The sequence below is a fragment of the Xiphophorus hellerii genome, chromosome 16 (assembly GCF_003331165.1).
Source record: "Xiphophorus hellerii strain 12219 chromosome 16, Xiphophorus_hellerii-4.1, whole genome shotgun sequence".
Classification (NCBI taxonomy): domain Eukaryota; kingdom Metazoa; phylum Chordata; class Actinopteri; order Cyprinodontiformes; family Poeciliidae; genus Xiphophorus; species Xiphophorus hellerii.
This window is the reverse complement of record NC_045687.1, coordinates 18,343,658-18,370,211: the sequence shown is the minus strand read 5'-3', so window position 1 is coordinate 18,370,211 and position 26,554 is coordinate 18,343,658. Positions and strand designations below refer to the sequence as shown.

Below are 26,554 nucleotides of genomic sequence, written 5' to 3'. Positions count from 1 at the left end.
AAATCAAATTAATCGAAAAGGAGGTGAGATCAAATCTCTCCACAGTAAAATTTTTATAATATCCTCAGGATCGCCTGCCTCCTCAAACCCATCAAGCTGCAGTTTATATCGAGGTTTCCATTTTACGCCCTAATGGGAGCTGCTCCTCCCGCACGGTGTGGGCTGAGGATGTTGATTGCTGCGCAGATTGCAAAGAAGATTGTTATGAATATTTGATCGGAATATGAATATATGAATATGTTGTTTATCTTGACATGATATGGACATCAAGATGAACACCACACTGTTACAACGCAATGTGAAGTCATTACAGTCCATTCATTACATTTATAAAGTCTAAAATTTGAAAATCCCAATTTTAGACCTTAAAAAGTCTTAAACTTAGTGAGTTATTTGTTAGTCTTAAAGTATTTAAAATGTATCTTAAATTTATTTGCCCATTTATCACAACTACAACCAAAAACCGGACGCAGCCAATCAGCTCTTTTGTTATTGGCAAGTCCACATTGCTTTACGGTACGAAGAAATGACGCAACTAGCATAGGATGATAAAAATTCAACAACGCTTGGGCTCAAGCAAACAGATTTTTTGCTGTTTGTTTGATAGGAAACATTGATCAAGATAATCTGATGCCTACATCACAGTGATTCTGAATCGCAACACTTGGCTTGGTTGAAGCCCACCGCTGCCATAAAACTGGGAACGTTGGGCGTTGGTCAGTGGAGTTGCGTTCATAGACGTTGCTGCTGAGAATGACCTGAAACAGACGACAGCTGTCAGTCAGTTCTGCTGCTGTGATCCCATCGGGCCCAGGTCCAGTACTCCCGCTCTGCCTCGTAGAGACAACAGCTCTGCATCTGCTGTCAGCAACCTTCAGGTCAGGGCTTACGTTACGACTGGAGGTTCTCTGGATTCTCCACATTTCTCTGAAACACCACTGCTGTGACACAAATAATGAAATTGGAGGCTTGTTCAAAACCATGTTTTCAGAGCTCAGGCAGCTGAAAGTAATTTGAAGTTTGTAAACGATCAAACTTGAGTACACGACCCGCTTTGGACTAGCAGACTTTATCAGAAGAGAACTCATTTCTGATTGATTCATCTGAATGTTTTAGACTTTGTCTGTGCTTCTGATTGGATGTTATTTCTCTGTTTAAGACATTTCTCATTGGGGCGAATTTCTCATCTCTTAAAAAAAGTGCTCTCTGAAAACAGCTCCACTTTCTCTCTTATCCTGTCCTTCTCTCCCTCTACTTGACGCTGCTCAAGGACCTGCTGCAGGACCCTAAAATCACTTTACTGCTATTGCAAAGCTTCATTTTAAATGCAGTCATTCACTACTGAAGCAACACTAAACTCCTAGGAAGAAACATGGCAAATGCTAAATACAAAAACAGTACACACACGTGAGCAACAACGCCATGTTCAGCATCTGCCCTGCTTAAAAAATGACTTACTTTGAACAGCAGTGTTAAAATCTGTTCATTTAAAAAAAACAAAAAAACATTTAACTTAATGCGCAGAAATTGTGCAGAGTTTGACCATTTTTGGTAAAGCTTGTTAATTAGCACCTAATGAATCTTCCCCAGGAAAACAAAACTGGCCCTGGTTATTTAGGTCAGTTTCCCCTGTAAAGTAAGACCACTGTCTTTTTTTTGTTTGTTTTTTTTAGCAACTTTTTAGCACACTGTTGGTATCTTATGGTTACCACGTCTCCATGACAACCATCAGATGCCAACTTGTTGCTTTTCTATTCTACATCTAAACAAGTGAATTTGCATTTTTCGTCACGATCCGACCTGATGACCTTACATTCGGGTCGGAACATTGCCGTTCTAGTAACCCGAGAGCTTTGCCATTCAGCTCGGCTCTTTCTTCGGTATAAAGGACCGGAGGAGAAAGACTGCAGACAAAACCTCAATCCCTCGATCCATCTGCTGCTCCATCCTGTCATCGATGATGAATAATACAACAAGGAAAGTTGAACTCAACCCCGACCCAGAGAGACAGGCCCCCTTTGTACGGTTCACAGCCATGGACTCAGATTTTCAGCATAGATTCTTCACGCATATCTTCGGCCTGTCAACACAAACTGACCACTGCGGCTGTCGAAATGCTATGCGACGTAAAAGAACAAGACTTTTACAAATTAAGCCATGTATAGTGTGATATGAATATGATTACTCATCAGCAATTTATTGACCAATGTACTCTGATGCTGATTGTATTGACTCTTTTAACTGACTCGGTTGAAATGTGTGTGCTCAACCAGGAGTCAAGGTCACGACCCCTTTTACCTTTTTATGTTGCAAGTCAAAAGCTGCAAAGTTTGGCAGCCACAGATCTAGGTAATAGAGTTGTAAGGTTGTTTTTTTTAAAAGAAAATATTCAAGTATGACAGAAATCTCCCTAAACCTTGTGTGAGATTATTTTATGAATACTTACTTTTAAGCTACATTTACAGAAAAACGACATTGTGCATCACCAAACAAACTTTATATCCACGAGTAATGTGGCAATGGCAGCCTTGACCTCTGGGGTTACCCGTTTTCAGGTGGAAGCTTCAGAGGTCAGCTTTGGCCATAAAACACTAATTAAGCATATTTTTTTATGCGTCTTAAAATGAACAAAAGAACGACTTTCTGAAAGGCAAAAGTTTTGGGATGACCTAGCCAGAAAATCCGACAGGAAATCTCTGGAATCACCTGAGAGCTTGAGACGAGATCCTCAGAACCTGAGAGATTACAAAGTTAAGACATGGGATAATAACAGAGTCCTATCAAAGAAGACCACATGATGAAATTAAATCAAAAGGTGCTTTATCAAAGTACTGGTTAATGTGTGTGCACCCTCAGGTAATTCCTTTAAGGACCAGTTTTAACCCTTGCTTGGTGTCTTGGGTGATTGAAGTACCACAATTTAAAGGATTCACCAGAAAATTGAAGGAAACTTACTTGAGGTTCTTCTTGAGGTCATTTTAACAAAAGGAGTGATAATGGAAGACTAAAAAAAAAAACTTTTCCCCTAAAACAATATGTGAAGACGACAAAAACTTGGGACACGAGCACGATGAAAGGCAGGTGAAAGTTGATCGGATTCGGGATATATTGACAACCTTGACCCATCCAGCTGCTTCTCACGCACTTCCTTTAAAAAAACGTAAAAAATAGCCAAGCCGAGATTACTTTTACTGTACTCAAATGCCTGTGCATGTGTAATTGTGTTTCTAACTTTATGACAAATGAGGAACAAGAACTGGCAGTGAGAGTTTTGTATCCATTAGCGTATTACAGCACGTTGTCAGAGTGTCCTTGCATTGACTGTACTGTGGTGGTGTGTATTGGGGGGTGTGTGTGTGTGTGGGCGCCTGGTTTTGTGTGTAACTCCTGTGATAAATGACATGCCGTGAGAAGCTGTGATGTTTATGCAGACTGTAAAAGTTTGAGCTGAATGCAGAGTGAAGGAGGAATTTGTGAACGCATGTTGAACGCAGGTTGACTGGCTGACTGCTGTCTGTACTTTGGTATTGCATCAAATTAATTAGGCTGTGTCAAATAAAGCTCTGAGTTGTTTTGTTACGGCGAGTGAGCCAAACACTTTTAATAGTTACGGTCAATTCTGTATTAAATGAAAGACGAAATGAAAAATACAAACTGACAAAGGCCAGCATGAGGTTTTCACTGTGATGAGCTTGTCTAAAAATCCCACAGCGTCAGTCCTCAGATGGAACGCTAATGCATAATGTACCAAAGGTAGGGGAACAGTAACTTTTTCTCTACATTAAACTTATGTATGAATTCAATCGAAAGGGAATTGAGAGGCGCAGATGGATTTTACATTTCTCAAAATAATCCAAATCAAATTCAACTGAAAATACTTTATAAACCCAAAACAAAATCAGATTGTTGTAGTAATTCAAACTATCCAAGTTTCTTCAGAGGGTTGTTGGAGATGCTGATGGCTGTGGGCAGGATGGATCTCCTGTAGAGGTCAGTAATACTGCACTTATAAGGAGTCCTCTGACTGAAGACATTTGTTGCATAACAGTCTTGTGAAGTTTGTAATTTTCTAAAAGGTTTTTATCAAGAATCCTTCTTTGCACAATAAGATGTTCCTCAGTAGCTTCAACCTTCTTTATGACCTTCAGTTCAGGCTCTGATCTAAACAGATGGTAGCAGAAAAGATCACACTCTCAACAACCTACTTCTAGAAGATATGCTCACCTGTAGTCCAGGTGAACACCGAGGTATTTCTATCCCTCGACCACCTCCATTTCTTCTCCCTTGATGGAAACAGAACAGGGAAAGGGAAGTGTACAAAGTGAAAAGGAATGATGAGAGTACAGTGCCCTGTGGTGCTCCTGTTCTGATGACCACCTGGTTAGAGACTCAGTCCCTCAGTCTCTAAAGTTGTGGTCCATTTCTCAAACCTGTTGATCCAGGTTTAGTTAGCTATTAGGTGTGTGTGAGTTGTTGTTTGTGCCTCTATGTTTCCCCGTGATGGACTGTCGAACTGGCTGTGACCTTTCACCCAATGACAGCTTGAGATACAGATTTATCCACTATGGCCTTCGCTCCCTCTGCAAGTGATGGATGTTCCTACAGTAGCCCAGACAAACCAAATACTGAGAACGGGTTTAAAATTAGGATGTAATAGCAAACTATCACTACCACTGCAGCTGTAGAATACTGGTAATATTTTATTTGAAGGGTTGAGGATGAGGCAGACATGACACTGCCATGAAAATGAAGGAGTCCTCATGAATGTTTATTACTGTTGTCATGAAGTGTCATTCAGTAAATAATGGCATTTTCAATGCATAATTTACACTTTTAATGGACTTTTAATGCAGGTTTTAATGCAACTTTGCATTGAAAGTGTCTTTATATACCAAGTAATGCAATTTTGACACTTTTTAATGCCCTTTTATTAATTAAAAGTGTCATTATTTATTAAATAACTCTTCATGGTAACAGTCAAACATTTATGAAGACGCCTTAAGTCATGTTTATGACAGCGTCACGTCAATCTTACGCACACCCCTTCAAATAAAGTGTTACCAAAATCCCTTTAACAATAAACTTAGCCTCATATGATTATTGAACCATAGAAAATATGCATCCTACGAAGCGAAACTAAGCATCTGCACACCGCGTTCAGGCGTCAAACGCGTTAATCTGCTTTCTAATGAAGCTATTTCCATGTGAACGGGTTTTTCATGTCGCCAACCGACCACCCGCATCGCCTTAAAAGGCGCGTGGCGCTTCCCATCACGGACAAATCACCGGCCACGTCCCAGCGCTCGCCCATCTAGCATCAGGAACAAGCCACGCTCAGATTCGCCTACCCATCCAAGCTGTGCTCGCCAGGCTGTGTGTCTCATCACCCTGAGCAAACTGGCATTGTCGCTGCCATGTGTCAGCGCCAGAGGTGGAGATGCAAGGTCACCAACTGCACAAAAGCATACCCCACTACACAACATCTGTTCCAGCCTGTCACTGTGCACACATTGGGGCGAGCTGCGGCGCTTCCAATTCATCAGAGCTGCCCACAGCGTGACATATTTACAGTGCTCGAGAAGTGGAGATGCCGCAGTGGTGTCAAGGGGATGCATGTACAAAAAGGCACCGTGGGGTTCTTTGTTTTATGTTGAAGTGATGAATGGTGGCGACGTGGAGCCGCCAGAGTGAAATGAAAACAGCAGTAATGCAGAATACTGTATAAAAGTAGCACTAAAGCTGCAGTGTGTAACTTTTATAAAATACATATATAGTTTTAACATGTTTGTTGAAACTGTCACTGTGCTGACAGTATGGTATGAGACAGATAATCTTCTCCCAGTGCTAACTAGAAACAACCAATCAGAGTCAGGAGGCGGGTCTTAATGCTGTCAAGTTGTGAATGCTAACGTTGGTTAGCATAGCCACCTATGACGGAGGATAAACGGTTTTCCTGTAACCATAAGTTGTTAATCCACCATTAGCACATTGAGGAGTGAGTACATGAGATTGACTGACAGCACTAAGCCCCGCCTCCTGGCTCTGATTGGTTATTTTTGGTCCATAGCGGTGCATTTCTTCAGACAGCAATAGTAGCTCGAGGGAGGAGGTGGTGGAGATTGAGCTTTTCACAGATTATTTGTCTCATATTATGCTGTCACATCATGTTGACAGTTTTAACAATACAAAGCATTTTTTTATACAAGTGACATACTGCAGCTTTAATTTATGTCATAACTCAAAGAGCAGTAGAGAAAATCTTCAGCCAGCTTTAAGGGGGAAGTTTTTGACACATGCAGGCCTTCTCAAATATTACAACCCAAACATTATGGACCCAAACAGAAAAAAACATTAATAATCCCATAACCCCACAAATAACTGCGTTGTGTTCAGTTTGACAGGAGGCTGTATTAAATACGTGCCACAAACTCCCATGAGTGGTCCAAGTTATTTCAGCGGTATCAGAAATCTGACAGAGCCGATCCATATCGCCGCGTCTAAATCCAACGTCATGATGGATGAAAGCCGAGACCTCTGCATGCCGAGCTCCCGAAGAAGCTTTGTCAAAAGCATCGCGCCACGACGACTGATGTCCCGCTGACGAGTGTGTGCGAACACACACGCCTGCGCGCGTCAGTGTATTCATGCGTGGGTTATGTGTGCGTCACGTCGGTGAATGTTTAAGAACAAATCCCTTGAGGAGTGTGAATCTGCATCTGTGTGTGTATAAAAAAAAAAAGAAAAGAAAAGAAGAAAACCCAAAAAAAGAAAATGGAAAATATAACCCAAAATAATGAGAGCAAGCAGTGACTCAGACTGTGACATATGGTATTTTCTGTGACATCATCTTTTGCAGCACTACAGCACTGAGATCCTGCCAGCGACTGGTTCATGCAGCTTCCAGGATGAAGGCTGCAAATATCTTTTTTTTTTAGGTCTTCTGTATTTCATCCACGCCCATGCTTTGAATATGAAACCAAATTACTCAGCACATCCGGAGTTGCCCTTAAAATTTTTACTTTCAATGAAACATCTCAAAAGCCCAACTTATTTTTAAACGAAGGCAATACGTAAAGATAAAATGTGCTGTTAAAAGAAAGACGAAAATGTGAAAATGTTGGAACTATCTTGGAAATATTTATTGATCACTGATTTACGTATTTAAAGGGGAGTATTATGTGTTTTCCAGGGACATGGTGCCATTTTATAGCATAATCAGGTAACTGTCACCTTCAGTTATCATAAAAATGCGGAATATATAAATCAACTGGAAATTTGATCATATCTGGTTCTTTGATATTAAAGTAATCACATCAGAACATCATATAAAGTTAAAAAAAAGAAGTAAATTTTGCATTATGTCCTTTCAACGTACATTGGTGGAAAAAATGAGATGCCAGTGATATAAGTGATATAAAAGACAAAATGAAATAATTTTAGATATTTCTGTCCAAATAAATACGATGTATACTGTGTTCAATGTAAGTGTGAAACAAACTCATTAGAGGAAAAACCGAAGGGCCCGAGCAATCTGGTTGTATACCCTTTGTTGAAGCACCTTTTGATTTACTTTCAACATCTCAGCATTCAAAAAGGCTTATATTGTAGTGGGGCTCGGATGAAAAGGATCTCTTTGTACAAAGGTATCAGTAAGGAGATGGATACACAAAAGATCTCACAGCCATATAGAGACACCATTACTTTTGGCATTACTTTTGATTTAATTTGACTGATAAAATAAAAATAATATTTAAGCACACAGCTGTTAACTTGAAGTTGTGTTTATGTGGGCCTCCATAGTCCACATAAATAGCTTTGGCCAGTTTGAATTGGCCCGTGAGCCTTCAGTTTGACACGCATGCCCTCAGCCTTTTTGTTGTTAACCTGTATTGGTTGATAATGGACAATATTCCAGAAAGAAAGAGAGAAGTACATCTATTGTCTATACCTGATTGTCATTGGGTGATTCGTGGTGCATCCTAGATAGGTCACCAGTCCATCACTTGACAACGCAAAGACATATGGGACAAAAAACTACAACGTTAGTGAATAGTTCCTTAATATTGATGAAAATGTACTGGTTCCATTGGCAGATCATTTTACATACAACAAGACATTTTGTCCATATTACAAGTGAAATAACCAGCCAATGGAACCAGTACATTTTTCTTTAAATCAATATTAAGGGACTATATTTACTTTTAAAAAAAAGCTCATATATTTTACTGAAAAGTTACTTGTAAACTAGTTTCACCTTGTTTCAAGTGAAGGTAGATATTTGTACTAGAAACTATATAAAAAATACTTGGTAAGATTTTGTGTTTTTGCAGTGCATGGTTTATTCATCTCCCCTCCAACAGGCTGCGTATAACTTTAGTTTAACTTACTCGATTTTTAACAAATTATAGTTAAAAAAAATCTCGCAACAATTACTAATAAGAGAAATTTTTCGTCCATTCTTGCGATGAACATTGGAATGAGTGCAATGCGAGGTTGTACACATCTACACACCCACACACTCGTATGAGCTGATGAGAGATTGCAACGAGCACAAACAGGACTTGGCATTGCAGGCACTCAGCGATGCCAAGGGACATTATTTGGCAGCTGTCAGCTCTAATAGGGGAATAGCAGGGTGGGAGACGGTTTCAGGCCCTCCACCAAGCCTGCATGGGTGCACTATCTGGCAGCGTTAGCGGTGGGTGTGTCTGTGCGCACGCACTATCAAGACGCCAGAGACGATTGTGAGTCAGGGACTGCCTTACCAGATCACTTGTTTTATCACACCACCCGTTTAGCATTGTGTGTTTTCTCTGTCTGTGTGCAATGTGTGTGTGTAGTGTCAAGTAGATGTTTACTTATGCTCGTCATTTGTGTGAAGCTTGTATTAATTGTCTTGTTTTTAATTAACCATTTTTTGAGATTATTTGATTTGACAACAAAAATGTAAAAAAAAACTATTTTTGCACTTTTAAAAAATTTTTTAAACATTTTTAGCAATCCTGTTTAACAAAAAGACACGTCAAGTGTAGACTTTAGATAAAACTCAATGACTACATGAAGCAGGGATGGAAAACGCACACACACACACACACACGCACACACGCCGAGCAAACCCTGTTTCTGCCTTCTCCGATAAGTGCCCAAGCTTTTTCTTTTTTGCATTAAAGTTTGAACTGCTGCCTAAGTTGCAGCAGCTTTGAAATAACAATGAACTTTAACTTAATTTACATAACAAGCAGCTTTTGAGGACAGAAAATGCAGCTCACAGCAGCCAACATAAAAGGGGTATGGAAATCCTATAGACTGTAATCATATTTCACATAAAGCATTTAAAGAAAAAGCACGTTATGTAAAATTCAAGAGAAAGAAAAAAGTGGATATATACATACATTCTGATCATGGTGATGCTTTCTGTTTTTTGTGGTCTAATTAATATTTGATCAATAGAAACGGAGGGAAAGCTGCTGCCACATGGTGAGGAAGTTACAAGCTCTCTCTTCAGATTCCACTTTCCGAGCCCCGCAGGGGGTTTCATTTGTAAAACCGCTGGGACCCACACACACACACCCACACACACACCTACTATGTAAATCCCACCCGAGAGAATTATCGGGTGAGTCACCCCATTGTGGCGTTGCTTATCTCCCTCCAGGCACGGCAATGGATCTGTGTGTGTGTGTGTGAATGCCCGTCCATATATGCCTTTAGGTTTTGTGGAGGCTGATTTGGCGAGAACAGCTGTAGGTGGCAATGTAGTGTCGCGATGCAATTATCCAGCATCAGCAGCTCAGACAGCGGGGTTTCATCGCCTTGCAAGGCTTCATGGGCCCCTGGAATCGTCCGCGGGGGGCCTTGTAGTGTAAACTAACCTGCTGTGACAGTGAGGAGTGATTCAGCTACAAGCTGCTGCAAGACAGACCCGGGATCTGTTTGTGTGTATGAGTGGGTCTCTGTAGAACAATCCAGAACATCTTGTTTTTATTTTTTAGCATCAGAAGCTCTCTGACAATTGGAAGCAATGGAGCGAATTCAATTATGCAACCAAGACTAAGAATCTGCGAGTTGGACTTTGTAGCCCTGTTAGCTTCTTCACTCAGGAAGAACGACGTTTTCCCGAAGCAAGGGTTGTGTAACTTTGTCCAAAGAATTAGGGTTACTGCAAAATATCCGAGTTAATTGTACATCCACTTTCCAGGCAGATCAAGTGAGCAGAGAAATGTCTGCAACTGACATTTCAACAAAAAACAGTTTTTCACAAATTCTTTTGAAAAGAGTCATCAGACGATGTTGTCTCGTCTGATGACTTGAAATTGACCTCGGTCTCTTTAAGAACCTCCTACGTTTTCTGACACTCGCTCTTCAGCTCTTCACCATGCTTCTCCGTGTGATGGACTGAGAAGTAGTTTGTCGCACACTCCCGGTTCTGCTAGGTGTTTACTAATTGCTGCTGCCGCTAGTCTACAGGGAGCTGCGTGGTGGAAGACGAGGTTCTTCATGAGCTTTGGGTGAATAGGCAGCACATTGTACTAGCAAGCGTTTAGGCAGCACCCGATCAGTTGCCGTGGGAGATTCGAGGATTGATCCCCGTCTAAAATAAGTTATCTCATCTGTCTTCACTGTTGCTGCTGGTGGAAAAACCCCAGACAAAGAACCTCCAGCCAAACACCTTCACCGTCTAGCCGAACATGTTTCACCTCAGAGAAGTTTTATGCAGCGTGAATATTAATGTACTTCAGCAGCTAATCCGTCCCCCTCCTGTAAACGACTGAATGATCACTAATTGTGCTTGACTGAAAAGATTTCTTGCTGCTAAACGATTGCCTCTGTCTGAAGCAATTTCCACAGATATTAATCTGCTTCACCGCTTGTTCACAGTCGGTGGGCTCCACAAGCCTTTTTATGTCTCTTATTAAATACACAACAACTCTCTTTATTTATTTATTTATTTATTTGCAATTTGATTAAACATATTAGTCGGGGAAATCTCATTAACATCTGTTAGTATAACATATTTTGTTATTATGATGCAAATAGCAAATTTCACTGGGAAATTTTGTCATATGATGGTTTAATAATGTCATCTTGTCCCAGGGGAGTTTTTATTTCTTTTTCTTTTTTTTTAAGGTTTTAGGTTTAATTAAAAGTTGAGAAAATCTCATTTTTCTTTCTAAATACAGAAGACTGTAGTAATGTATGATTGAAAGTTACTGCAGCGGGATGGATTCCCTTTTGTCAAACCACGTAGCGAAATCTGTTAAGGCACTTGGCAATTTAATCAGCAAATGAAATCAGGAATAGAGTTACGCTGAGGCTTGCAGTACAAATGTAAAACTATGAGCCTAACTTTGGACCTGAGTTTATGTTGTAAATGTGTTTGCTGCATTAAATGGAAGAAGAAAAAAAAATCAAACATACAATATGATTTTAACCACTTTGGGATTAGTCAAAGTAGAGAGTAGAGTCATTTGGAATTAGCGATGATCATCAGTGATAAAGTCATTGTACATCTGTCAAAAAAAAGATGGAAGACATAAGTACAGATTATTTCCCACCCATCAGCCACTGTCGCTTTTTGCTCTGCCTTGAGAAAGGTTGGAAAAATGTTAAGATATGAAAAATAAAAGACAAAAATAAAACATTTTTTGTTTAGTTTAGTTGTTTGAACAGCAAAGCCCTAAATGTTTTATATTTCAGAGCACTAGCTCATGTGCACACTTTTATTTGGTACTGTTTACTGTCTACCTGCATCTTTGAAAGAAGTCTAAACCACCAGGTACGTATTATACATTCTGTAATCGAGGATCACTGCTTACAGAAAACGCACTAGAAGAGCAAAAATCTGTTGTTCATTCATGTGTTTATTTTAAACAGACTCGTCCCAAATCCATTTTATTCACAAATGTATCTTTGTTACAAGGTGCAAAGGCTAACCAAACATTTTGTGGGGCAAAATTAAAAAAAACCTAGATTCAGAAAAAGAAAAGTGTGCGAGTGTGTCATATGGACATATTGATAGCTGTGCTGCACGTTTTTGTTATTTGAAATGCTGCATTTTAGCAATTCATAGCCAGATTCTCCTCACCACAGAGGCTGGGCAAGTTCTCTTCTTAATATCTGCTTTTGCTTTGCATCACTTTTCTGCATTTCAGTTATACATTAGTTCTCATACAACTCAACGCAACAATTGTGTAAAGGTATAAAAAAGTGTGATTGTCTATGGAAGCAGAAGGTAGAAACTTTTTGAAATGAAAATAAATAAATAAATCCCCGAAGAAATACCTGCAGATACGGCAGATATGATTGTACTGTCTGAACTCTTAAGGCAGGTGTATAGGGCTCTGATCTCCTCAGAATCCACTTCATCACATTGAAGGCTGCTAATTTCTCAGGTTAGAGTCGTGTATTTCAGAGCATCCTCAATGAGGGAGAGGAAAAAGCAGAAAGATGGAGAAGAAATCGAAAGTGGGCCGAAGGACTTGCAGACCAGAAACAGTGACGAGGTTCTCAGAGACGTTAATGTTTGAGAGAGAAAAAAAACCTCTGTATAGATTTAACGTAAGTTATAAAACCTGCGCTTTCACCCAACGTAACAAGAGAAAATCAACACGAGTGTGACACAGATTTAGGAAACCAACAAAGATAAAGGCTTCGTGACGATAAGATCAAAAACGGAGGAGATAACGAGAGCGTGGCAATGAGTCAGACTTGCAAAGTTGCAGAGATTGAAACGGATAAGAAAAGCGTAGAAGATGATTTCAAGGAGATGCAAAGGATAGAGAACAACATTTGCTGAATAATACGGTACTTTTAAACATGGAGGACAAAGACTAGAAAGTTGGAGTTGAAGGCACAAGGTGCTGTAGTTATTTAAAAACAGGACTGGTTGGAAAAAAAAGGAGAAATTGGATGAAAGATAAAAGTGAAAATATCATGAGTATTTCTTGTAGCAACCAGCTTTTTCAGGCGTTGCATAGTAAAAGTTGTAGCATTTGTGTTTTGCCTGAAATTGCAGCATTCATATTTCTAAAGTTGTTGGGGCTTTTTATTTATTTCTCTGTATTTTATGTAGAGTTTTTATATGCGTCATGGATTTTGAAAGGGTAGTAACTTAGCCTGCTTGTTTTCCCTGATTCTCATTACCCAACAGACATTTTGCTATTAACGTACACGCTACTACTAGCTAATGGCAGCTAGCATGTTAATATTAGCATATTACTTTATGCTAATAAATGAGAAAATGGACTGGTCAAAGTCTGGAAATAGGAAATTGTTTTGCAGACATTATCTGGGTTGTGTGGATGCATTGTATGGGTATTCACAGTATGGTCAGCTAATATACAAATATTAACATATTAGCTTAAGGCAGGGGTGCCCAAAGTCGGTCCACGAGGGTCGGCATCCTGCATGTTTTAGTTCTCTCCCTGGTTGTACCAACAGCCTTTTCAGCTTGTCAATGTTCGTCTTAGGCCTTCTAACGAACCATCATTTGATCCAGGTGCGTTAAACCATGGAGAGACTAAAACATGCAGGATGTCGGCCCTCGAGGACTGACTTTGGGTACCCCTGGCTTAAGGAAATTGTTGCTCTATGTTGTCCTTAGAAGGCCGTGTTGCAGTTCCTCCATTTAGTACTTTGATTTTTTAAAATAATTGCTTTCCCCTAATGTTAATTTTATCCAATATACATTAGCATTTAAATTGCCATTAGCTAATGAAGTCAACTTGCAAGCATTAGCAAGTAAGTTAGCATTAACTGAGAAGGAGAACAATGTATGGCATGGTACATGTGGCATAAACTGCGGCAGTTTATATAGATATTTGAGGGGCATTCCTACTGTACGGCGCGTCAATACCCTAATTCCTCTACAATTGGAAAATCCTTGTAGTAGCAATTTTCTCTTGCTGATTTCACCTGCTGCCAAAGTTACCTAATGTATCTTATATATGTATATTTTTTTCAGATCTGTTCTTGTTACTCAGCTTTGCTTGTCTTCCCCAGTGGAGCTTTGATTTCTAATAAATGTTCTCCCAAATGTTAATTCGCGCGAGAGACGTTCTGCTGAGTTCTGTGTTTTCCAGCAGTGTTCCCATTTTTATTCCCAGCGAAAAGCTGAGTCCCGCCGGTGGTTGTGCACCTCGACTGGAGCAGCTCAGGGCTGCTTTAATGGCTCTTAAACTGTGAGCAGAATGTCAAGGGAGGGAAAAGAAATACCTTTTAAATTAGATTTTCCAAACCTGTTATGTTTGTTTTTCGGCTATAAAATATGGATTTGAGTCGGTGCTGGCAGTACTCCAGTGGGGACACTTTGGACAAACAGTACCACAGGGAATGTTTGCAGAGTCAAAATAGCACTTTCACAATGTCAGTCAATGACTACCTGCAAAATATGTTAACTCTTGCTTGCAGTGTGGACAAAATGTATGTACCGTCACAAAACTGTAGAGGAGCCAGAGAGTAAAAATGGTTCTAGGAGGGGAACTGTTGGGCTAAATGTACACTTTGTGTGTGTTTATGCTTCCATTTGGGGTCATCTGCTTCTAAAAACAACCAAACTACTAAAAAATAAACCCAAAAACACTCCGATGGCATTAAGTCTGGTTTTTGGTGTCTGGAAAACGAGCCGTTTTAAAAACCTCCCAATTGACGGGCACTGTGCCGTTACCTGGCAACCCAAGCAGAGTTGGAGCATATTTGTTCCGCTGGTTTTATCACTGTATGTGCTGTACAATGGCTGCTGGAAAAGACTTACCATTCAGAAACCACTTGCTGCATTCTTGTCAGTTGTGCAGCAGGCTCCACTTCTGCTTTTCAAAGATGTACGGTTGCAGAAATCCATTTCTGTCTGCAGTCATTTTCATGTGCGAGTGTAAACATTCAGTTAGGGGGCATGGCCAGCAGCAACTTTGCAACTTTGGATTTAAAGTGACAAGAGCTCAAAATAGGCAGAACACCAGACTAAAATGTCATCATCTGAGAATGATTTCCTGCAACAAAATCTAACTAACATGTTTTGTGTAGGCCATAAACCTATCCTAACCTGTCCAAGAAAGAATAATAGGTCACCTTTGAATCTTTTGTCTTTAAATATACATTTTACCTAATGCATATTTATAGTTACACAATAACAAATATATCAGAGGTGACAGAATATTTGATATTGAGCACAAAACGACTTCCAACATGAGAGGTGGGAATCTTGCAGTGTTGATTCCCACTCCATTTACTTCTCTGTTTCTGTGTGGAGATTTTTTAATTTCCATATTTTTATTTTTGCGGGTTTTATTTTGTTAGTTTTTGGATAATCTTCTCTATGATCTCTAAGTTGCCGCCCCTAGCAAACAACACGTGCTTGTCTCTCCCAAACATCCAGAAAGACCAAAAGTGAAGTCGTATCCAGACCTACATCAGTTCCCAGGTTTAGTCAGGGCATTCTTTTAATCTCCTCGTGTTTCCTTGCGTTACCGTAATCCGTTTCAGGAGCACGTCTATTCCAACCTTTCTAATGCTGCACAAAAAAAACAAAAACAAAACATCACTCTGACTGACGTCAGTTTCTTTCTTTTTTTTTTGTTTTGGACTGAAAAATGCCTGCAGAGAGCCGCGAGAAAAATACAGCAGCGAGAGTGAAGACAATCGACGAGAGGAATCTGGGAAGGAAGATGGAGGATTTTATTTAGACTTGACAGACCTCCGTGAATTTATTCTTTTTGTTGGGTAGGTCTGAAACTTGTTTGACTCTTTCAAACAAGGGGAGGTATTAAAATCACAAATCTGTCAATACCACTATAAACACAAACTCTTTGCCCACTCATGCCTACTAGCATTTGAATTGCAAGTACATAACTTAAAAGATGTAATAATTAGCTGGAGCATTTTTAAGATTTATGCCTTGGGTCAAACATTTTTGGTTTGCATTCAGTAGACAATAGTTTACTGAAATTTTGGTCCATTCTTCCTCACACAACCGGTTTAACTAATTCAGGTTTTTAAGCAGTCTTGCTCACACAAACCTTTTACCTCGGCCAACAAGACATTTATGGAATTCAGATCACAGCTATATAATGACCTCTACAAAATACTGACTTTGTTTTCTTTCCTTTTTTGCTTGTGTCATTTTCCATTTAGAAGAACCAAAGTTGAACTCTCTGGCAGAGATGTTGAGATGTTGCTTTAATGTTTTTCAATGATCTCCTTCCATAAAACCATCTGTTTTATGAAATATACCAGTCACTCCTGCGACACATCATGACACTGCCACCCTCGTACTTCACAGCTTCCTTTTTTAAGTTTGTCAGACCACAAAAACATGTTCAAAAGTTAATAATGTTGTGTTGTGGATTAACGTATTAGAGCAGTGGTTAAATCTTCCTTTTGGGCCAAGTCAAGGTCATGAATGTTCTTAAAGGGCCGGTTGCGCCAGAATGTGATGATTAAATCCGTTAAACTGTTAAAATATAAATAAATTTAGAGGGCCACATAGAAAGCAATGGTGGGCTGAATTTGGCCCCCGGGCCTTGAGTTTGACACATGTGTATTAGTGGCTCAGTAAATATTTTGGTCCTTATCCTGGCATTTAGCAAAACTGAATATTTTTAACTGACCTAAACTTGGAAAACTTTAGTCTGACATGTGAAACAGAGAGAGAGAATTTTTTTCTCTTTTATGCAGTTTATGTAAATATGTAGTTTCAGCTGCAACACACGCCACACTTTCTCGTAATGCCGCTTCTTACCGTCCGCAGGGTTGGATTCCAACACAGCGCTGTGCTAATGTCTTTATCCTCACCGCTCCAATAAGCGCACACACCACTATTTCACAGCATGCTAATCAAAAGAGAATTGCTCTAATGCATGTTAGAAAGCCTGCTGACGATTTCAACTGTGAGATTAACGGCGAGGAAATATTCATGGCTCCTCTTGATGGCAGCGCTCGGGTCACAGCTGTTTTCCTGGGCATGTCGCTATAATTTCCTTGTCGACAGATTGACGGCGGTTTCTTATTTTTTCTTTCGTTTTGTTTGTTTTTTAACAAAAAAACAACTGAATAAAGCTGTGTTTGTTTGTTGTTTTTTTTATTTAGCCGTGAGGAAAAATTACCAATCTCTTTGCTCTGCTCCGTTGTTTGCTTTTAGTCCAAGAGATATACACAAAAACGAGCATAGAAGTAAATATATATGATAAAAATTAAATCACTGTAAGGCAAGACAGATTATTTTCTGGTATATTCATCATGTCTTCAACATTTTTTGAGAATCCATATGCAGGAATTGTAAAAAGTTCATTGGATTCTAAAGTAACATTTATTCTGCCCAGTTAGAGCGAAGTCAACCCGGCGACTTCTGTCGACTTCGATTTGTTGTTCTTCTTTGCTCCCAAAGAGTTAAATCGGCAGGCCTCTTCCTGCCTGCGCTCCAGTTTTGCGATGCCATCAGAACTTGTTCAAAGGCTTCAAAAAAAAAAAAAACACCCGAAAAGATGATAAGAGGAGACGTTGTCCTACATATATATTTATTTTCTGTAAATGATTGGCACTCCCTGCTGGCAAGCAACCAAAGACTAGTCTTTTTCATCCTCCGTTCCGAGCAGTTTCTCTCTCTTTTATTAATGTGAATAATCCTTTTGAAACGTACCGTTTCATAATGTGTCAACATCAAAACGTTGCTGTTTTTCCCTCTTTTCCCCTTTTTTTCATAAATTTGCCATGTCCTATCGCAACCCGTTCTGTTGTTGAAGCAATCCTAGTTCATTTCAGCACTTACTTCCTTTTCTCTTCCTGTGGTGCTTTGTTTTTGTTTTTGTTTGTTTTGGTGTAAATTCACTCAAATGGGAAAGAATCCAAAGACGTTCCCAAGACAATTTATCTGAAATGTTTTTCTTCCTTCTTTCAGGACTCTGACGGAGCTTCTGAAGCAGCCGGGGGAGGCAGGAGCTGTGGATGGAGCTGGAATTCATCATCCCATCGGGACGAACGGCATCACGGCCAGAACCATGCGCACCAACAATGGTAGGGGGGGTTTTTTGTATTTATGGACAATAACTGAAGTGATAAAGGCAATTAAACAGCATCCATATGCATCAGTCTGAATTGGAAACTCATACCAAGAGCGCTGGTCTGTGTTAAATCTGTTTCACAAACCTTAAATTTTAAATGAATCAAAGTCCTTCTATCAGAGTCTGTCATGCTACATACCATAAAAGAGTTGCAATGAAAATAACTCAACCCTGTCATTAAATATAAGCAGGCGCTCTAATAACACAAAAAGTCCTTTTCAGTTCAACAAATACATCAACACCTCAGGAACGAAGAACTATTTTACATTTTATGCCACTCTCTGTTGTGTCGTTGAGGAAATGTTTCTTCGAAATGCCTTTGCTGAGTCTCTTTATGCCATTTCAAATTGGAAACCTCCATCATGGCTACGGCCTCCCGGCAGATTAGGCACATCGATCTCGGGCTGGTTGGAGGGAGAATGAATGCCATTGCTCCGTCCATTAGTCTTTGAATTGTCAATTTTCACCGTCTACTTTTCCTTTCACAGCAAATTTTGAATGTGTCATTTAAAAAAAAAAATTCCAATCAGGCCTCCTTTAGATGAGGAAGTAACAAATAGCAAGCGTCTCTCTAAAAAATGTGTTGCAGCGGTACTGTCCGCGTGACTTTGTGACATGGTTGTCATGGAGATGAAAGCCCACACTGCTGTGGTACATCTAGTGGACTATGGGGGAATTTTTCTGCCATAATTCGAGAGCACACATTTTCAGTCTGAAAGCAGGATTATATGTCTTTTGTTCTCAAAACCTGTAATGTTTACTCAAACCTCTCTCCTCGCGCTCTTGCAGAACTCTCTGCTCGCTTACGAAACATTCTCTGCTTGCTTTTGGAACCGCCTTTTGGCACCGTCGCCTGGCAACCTCTCAGCCAATAGAATGAAAGTGTTGTACTGGGTGCGTTTGTTTCTTTCTAGTGGGTGTGCCTGTGTGGTTACTATCGATTGTAGCAACCTGCGCCACCCACTGGATGTAGGGAGTTGGTTGAGTGAACAAACTCCTGCCAAAGATCAGTAGCTGTTAGCGATCAGTAGCTGTTAGCGATCAGTAGCACACTGCTGGCGGATGGTTAGTGTAACATATGGAGCAGAAAACTGAGGCTGTTGTTTCGTCCTATATCCAGTGGGTGGCGCAGGTTGCTACAATCGATAGTAGCCACACAGGCACACCCTCTAAAAGGAAATTAATGCACCCAGTACAACACTTTCATTCTATTGGATAAGAGGTTGCCAGGCGATAGTGCAATTTTTGTTCCAGAAGCAAGCAGAAAACGTTTGGTAGGAGAGCTAAGCGTCTGAGCAGAGACTGTGTCTGAGCGCGAGGAGAAGTTTTGAGTACAATCATTGCAAGTTTTGAGAAGAAAGACATGAAGTTCTGCTTTCAAAATAAAAACGTAAGCAAAAGTATTAAAGGTTTTGAGACCAAAAGACTTGAAATTCAACTCAGACTGAAAATGTGTGCTCTCAAAATATGGCAGAAAAATTTGGCCATAGAGGAGCGCCTTTGTGTGGAATATATAGATACACAAATATGCCGCTTGTGGCAGTTGCACATAATCAAAATGGCATCATTAAATTGTTGTGAATCTTTTTACTTTAATACACATAATTATGAGTGAGGTTGCAATGATAATCAAAAGTTTAAATCCTTCTCAAAAGGAATCACAAAATCTGAAACAAAGACAACAATAATATCTTTTTGACATCTGAAGCTACAAAATTAGCTCTGCAGCTACAATATTAAGTCAGACTGTGTTTTTCTTAAGGCCTGGTTGTGCCTCTCATTTGCCCAAGTGATTTGAAAACATTTTGTCACCTTGGAACCACAAAATTTGGGGACTTTTATCAGGATTTTCAGCAACAAACCAGCACATAGCAGTGTAAATTTAGCTCAGAATTTTAGCAGCATAGTTCAACTTCAGTTTCATTTGGACTTTGTCTGAGCAGCAGTTAGATTCTCAAATGGGTTTTGACTGGACCTTGATAACAAATAAAGCACATTTTCACACAGCAGTTTTGTGCCAAACTACTGGCTTTTTTCAACAGTTGCATTCACTCATGTTCTCTAACAAAGAGTAAGAAAAGCTGAATTGAAATGAAATTAAAACTGCATTTCATTTTCCTTCTGTTCCATAGTTTTGCACTACTTTGTGTTGGTCTGGTACCTAAGATATCAAAAACACAGAAATGCGTGGTTCCAATGTGACGTAATGGGAAAGATTTCAAGAAAAATACCTTCACGAGGTGGTTTGTGTGAGAGAGAAAGAACAATGATCTATTTTTTTCCCATCTTCACAACTCATGGCTTCGGTGTATTTCTTACAAAATGGCTTTCTGAGCTGGTAAAGGTTCATGATTCAACCTGATGGAGGACATATAGCGTAGGAACAACTTCGTGGACAGCAGAAGATCTGCAATAATTTTAAAAAAGTAACTAATCTGATAATTTGTTGGCGTCTGGCGGCGCCGCATGACACTGCATGCTCTTTAAATAATCTCAGAGTCGCAACGGGGAAACTCGCTGACAGGACAGACACTTATTCCCTCTGACGCCCTTTATTTACATGATTGATCACCACTGACCCCATGAATGCACGAAAGTGTTTACAATTCTAGGAAACGCTCCCCTTGACACCGACTCACGTTGCACTCAATCATCACTTCTTCCTGACCCCTTGTCCACTCACACACAAACAAACAAACAAACAAAAACACACACACACAGAGAGATGCGTCTTCTGCGGCTGAGGAAGAGCGGCGGACACACAGGTCATATTTAATTAAGATGTAATTAGCGGCTCCGGCTCCAGACCCACAGAGGGATAACTGTGTGACCCATCTGTCTCCATCTTCCTGTTGATGCTTTGACCACCAGACACACACACACACACACACACCCCCGCACGCACACACACACACACGCCCAATATAACCCCCTGATTCTTCTGCGAATTGAGGCTTAAATTAGTGGGCTTTATTTTCCGACGGCTCATATGTAACAAACCCGATGGCGTGTTCAGAGGACAAACACCCCGCTGTCTCACAGTTGTGCACTTCATAAGTTTGGCTTGTATCAATATGTGATAGATACATAAATGCCTCCACACTTGAGAGTTTTTCCATCTGAGCCAGCAGACAAGCTGGTGGATGCTAAAAAACCTGCTGCCTTTTTTCTTTTCTTTTTTTTTTGTCGCTTTAAGACACAAACACACGGTACTGAAAGTGATGTTTTATTCGCTCTGCTCAGGTTCAGATGTAAATGATCCAAGCCTTTATTTCCCATCTTAGCAAACTCATGCGTTTGCGCATACAATGTTTATCTTCGCTGAGGAGGGGAGGGAGCAAAGATAAGACCAAATAAAAAAGGAAAGACTTCCACTTTCATCCTCCCACACATGATTAAAACAAGAATTTGGCCTCATTTTCACCTCTCTCTCTCTGCTCATTAACACCGCTCGTTCTTCTGTTGTGCCTTTTCCTTTCCTCTGTTTCTTTCTTTCTCTTGAATTCTTCCTTTTGGCTCTTCTTACCTCTCCTGTCGCACATTAAAGAACATCGGTTTTGTTCTTTTATGTTCTGCATTCTTGGAATTTAAGCACAAGTTGCCCTGAGAGCCAAACCCTCTGCAGCTCGAGATAATGCGTGCAAGCAGTCAAAACAGGACGACTGAGACACATTGCCGACCGTTACAGCCTCGCTACTAAACGGAGTCGGCTGCACAAAAATATATTCAGAAATTTGCAAAACTATTTTTGGGCTACAGAATCATAATATTTTCTTTTGTGCTCTGTAAGAGTTGCATGAGTACCGTAATTAAAAAGTGATTGACTTTAAGATGCTCTTGACTTGTTGGTCAGGAAGAATATTTGTGTCCAGGTTTGATTGAGCTTTCTCGTTTGAATCTGTCAAGCTTTGTTCAAAATGCTCAATTGTTTTTCCATTTTTCCTCTGCAGAAACAAAATATAAATCAACGTCTCATAAATCCCATAGTGCGTTTTAAAGCTTCTCTTTTCTGTGCAGAGAAAAAACAGAGTACAGGTTTGCCCGGTCTAAGCGTTTTAAATTTAGAATTTTTGAAACAGTGAAATATTTCTTTATTTTGGCGGCACAGAAGAGTCTGCAGTTCAGTTACCCAGGTCAGCACTTGCATGTTGCTTGGGTGTTTGAGTTTTGCTCAACAGAGCTTGCCATACTCCGTTAATTAGTATTGCTTTAAACGTTTTCCCGTACATTCCCATCCGTCTCTTTACTGATCTGCTCTTTGTTCTTTTAGATTTTATGTTGTTTTTTTATGCTATTCGTTGAGTCCTGGTTCAGCGTCTTTGTGAAGCTGAACCAGAACATGTGGTTACAGTCTGACCCGACAGGCCGTGATGTTGCTTCGGAAAGCTGCTTTAACGCTGCTATTCATGGAAAAGGAGCGCCGACCGAGTATGTAGTGCATATTCTTTGCTGTTCATGTGCATAAATTGACTTTCCGTATTGAAAAACATTTTTGTTGCTGTAATGTAATCTTCTGAAGAACTGAACGTATTATTAACTGTTAGCCATAATCAGCTAAATAAACAGAAATCCTTAAAATGCATAAAATGTTCTATATGAGTTTTTCACTTCAAGTTGAAATATTGCGATAAATTTACTTTTTTAATGATTTTCTAATGGATGCACTTATGTTTAATTTGGATTTTAAGCCACTTTTATGGTGCCTGAGTGTGTTTGGAGGACACCTGCAGGTCATTTGAGCATATTCTAATGAACAATAAGAATACTAAATAATGAAGAGAAGCTGTGAAATTAAGGATAAACAGGGCAGACATATGGAGGGGACTGTTTATCCACGTGTGACAACCGCTAGGATCAGATGAAGATGTCCTCATCCTGCTGTGTCAGCCGTCATATAATCACCTCTTAATTAAACACATTTAATCTGCCAGGCCACTTAGGTCACTTATTGAGAGAGAGTCGAGGAAGCTTTGGGGCGTGGGGATCCATGTTTACAAGTTAGACTTAAATTATAGTGATAAAAAAAAAGAATGCTTCTGAATAAATTACACATTGTTTGATTTTAATACCACAGGTTAAGAAAGCACAGTCTACTGCCAGAAGCAATTTAACAAAAGTTGTAAAAAAAGAAAAGAAATAAAGCAAAACTGAGCATTTTATGTAAGATGGATTACACATGGAAAAGATCATCAGCGGAAAATCCACTTATTAGTCCGTCCATGCTTAAGATTCTGTGTGATACCGCTAGACGGAAAAAGGGAGATACAAAAGTGTGAAGAATGTCTGAAAATTGTGCCTTACATGAACTGAATGGCCAGAATCAAGATTTATTTTAGATGCTTCTTGTTTTACTTCTTCTTTGCTAAGAACGAGGCAAGTTCAGTCACTCGACGAGAGCAGAGCTTCCGATTCAGTTCGGTTTATTTATGCGGCAGCAATTTCTGAAAAAAAACTCTCAAGACAAACAGATCTAGTTCATATCAAGATATATCTAGTCAGTTTAACAGTTTCATCTGTTGGGTTGGCGTTGAAGCAATCGCTTATCCTCAAGATGCATGTGGCGACAGTGGAAAGGAAAACCCCGTTTTAACCGTAACGGTGGTCTTTGTAAGCCGAAACCCAACATTTCCCAACATCCTGAAAGACGCACTCATCACTGCATGACGTGTTGAGCAACACGGAGTGATGAGACCGAAGGGCCTAGACGGCAAACTCAGTCATGTTGTATATTTTTTCTGAATACATACTTTTGAAGATTTAAAAGATGCACGCTTCTTCACATTTGGTAACCTTACAACCACAAACTTTAGTTTTTTGTTGCATTTCACTTCTCCTATGCAAAATGGTGCCTTGATTTGATCTGAGAAGTGTGGCGTGTGCTTGCTTTCAGTCCCCTTTGCTCTAATATCACTGAATAAAATCTAGTGCGCTGTACGTGGTAGAAGACTTAAATCAGGGGCAGAAAAATCACCTTCCAACAGAATGGGAACGCTAAACATACATATTCTAGATCAGGGCATGTGTCAGAATGGCTCAGTCAAAGTCCGGTTGAGCTCTTCTGTTCACAGAAGCATCTACTCCAACTGGGATTTAGCTGAATAATGGACAAAGCAAATCAGATCGAACAAAAACCCAAATCTGAAATCTAAGTTCTAATGTATTCACAGTGTTATCCTTACAATATCAGTTTGTATATTTGATATAGGAGTTGATGCAATAAACGAACAAGTTGTTAGGTTTTTTTTTGTCTTCTTGCATTTCCTCCCTAAAAATATTCCTCCTTATGTAGCCTGCACACATTCCTCTGATGACAATAAGTTTCATTTTTAATGCAGGTGCATTTCAGTGGCGCAGAAAAGGTGGACTAAGAGACAGAAATGAGTCAGACTGGCCGGGAGGACGAGGGGGGGTTGGCGAGGTCTGATCCGACGATTAGTTTGGTGAAATGGAAAAGTCTTTGTGTGGATCGAGGACAAAGAACCTGAGGAGAAGATTGAGGAACAGATAGAAATCACGCTCAGGAAAATCGAAGAGCGAGAACAAGTAACAAATTAGCATTTAAATTTGTCCGAATAAGCCGAGCGCTGACGCATTGGCAGTGTTTTTTTGTTGTTTTTTTGCCATGTTCTTCACAACTTGGCAGCTATTCTCATAACTATATAGAGTTTATTAATTTTTTTTCTCTAAATTGCATACATATTTCACTCCACGCAGCAAATCCGCAATTGTAATCAGCTGGTACTCGAGACTAAGAACGATTATAGCTCTGAAACGAGCGCAATCCTTTCAAAAACTGATCGTTTTGCCGAAATGCGCATTAAAATATGTGAGCAAACGCAGTTATGCTAATATCCAGACAAGTCCAAACGTGCAAACTTCCTTTTCTTCATAACATCACCAAACCAAATCTGCATGTGTTCATAGAGACCGTATTTCCACAGATGATATGTTTTTTTTTTCTTTTTTCTGCTCTTGCTGAGGTAAATTGCTGTAAAATACTTTAACAACAACATATTTTTGTGTGAAACAACTCTAAAGCGTTATATTGCCGAGGTAAGCGCTGCTTCAAATCACACATTTTTCTCTGATTTATCTAATTCTCTGACACTGCAATAGGAGCAGCGGGTATTTTGGGGCTCAGCTGTCTTTGTGGAAGTCACTTAAAACCAAAGTGGGATGAGATTTGTTTTCCAAATCAGACCACAGATATTGCAAACTGTCTTTTTTTCTCTCTCTCGATGGAACGTATGTTTAAACGGGACCTGTATTAAGAAAAATAATCCTTATCCAACATATTCCGCTCGCTCTGATTTCTCATAAACAGATTTTAATCGAGGGTTAACAAAATCTTTGTGGTTTCTAAGCGGCTGAACAAAGACGGGAGAAGGCAGGAACTTTTAATGAACGAGCCTGAGAAAAACAGGGAGTGGTGCAGAGGTCGCTGTAGGTTTTCCTGGAGAAAGGAAAACCTACAGCGAGACTTTTGGAGGGGTTTCTTCTCTCAGAACAGATTTACGTTATTCTGTTCTCGCAGAACTCGGCCCGAATCTGAAATCGAGCAACTTTTGTGAAATCTGGAAGAGAAAGACCTAAATCAAAATGTAAAAGAAGGAAAGATTGTGACACCTTGTGGCACAAGATGTGATATTCTAATACCACATTTCTCACCAAAAACAAGTTTGCCTGGTTGCTTGTGTGACAGTGTTTGGTGATCAAATGGCCGTTTGCTCCCAACACCAACTCAGAGTGGCTCAGTTTGGCTTTTGCGGTTTTTATAACCGTTTTTCACTAGTAACAGTTACGTACTGTCAGGCCCTTTTTCTAAAACCTACTTTTCTGGGGTTTCAAGTGGGTAGAGTCAGGTTGAAAATGTCATGTCAAAAGATTATTGATCCCCGATTGGCTAGGGGGATAGAGTTATTGGTTGCAAGAGGGACTCCATTAGAATAATCCAATCCGTCATTTATGAAAGCAGCACATTTGGGCTGTTTAAGGGCAGATTGTGCATCATAGCTGCCTTTTAGATTTGACTTTCCTTAAAAATGGTTTCTGTTAGATCAAGTGATTTAGCACCAACAAATCTTCCAGGCATATTTACTATTTGATCCTGTTTTTGTCTTCGGCTGATGTGATAAAATCCAGAAAAAATACCTTAGCAACTACTTTTTAGACTCCTATTCTCCCAACCCAGAAAAGAAATTAGATATTTACTTATACTTATCTACCAACCCTGAATAGGAGGATCTAGTTTATTTACTTTAGATCAGCATTATTAGCTTTTTTTCTTCTTTTGCTCTTTCCTTTGGTTTGTTATTTTGTTTGTATTTCCTTTTAAAGCACTTTGTATTGCCTTGTTGCTGACAATGTGCTATATAAATAAAATTACCTTTACCTTTTACATCCTATTGTTGAAATTCGTGATCATTTTTTCGTTTTAGTGCTTCTACTTTTGTATTTTTGATGTTTAATCTGGCAGCATATGTGCTAGATTGTAGGATTTT

The 26,554-nt window shown here is 39.7% G+C and overlaps 1 protein-coding gene across 1 annotated transcript in view; it reads left to right on the top strand.

Annotated features, from left to right (window-relative positions):
• LOC116735615 (protein shisa-8) overlaps positions 1–26,554 on the top strand; it is a 99,655-nt gene that overhangs the window by 28,446 nt on the left and 44,655 nt on the right. The window contains exon 3 of the mRNA XM_032587609.1: positions 17,891–18,006. Within this exon, the coding sequence (XP_032443500.1) occupies positions 17,891–18,006 (116 nt within the window). The remainder of the gene's footprint in view (positions 1–17,890; positions 18,007–26,554) is intronic.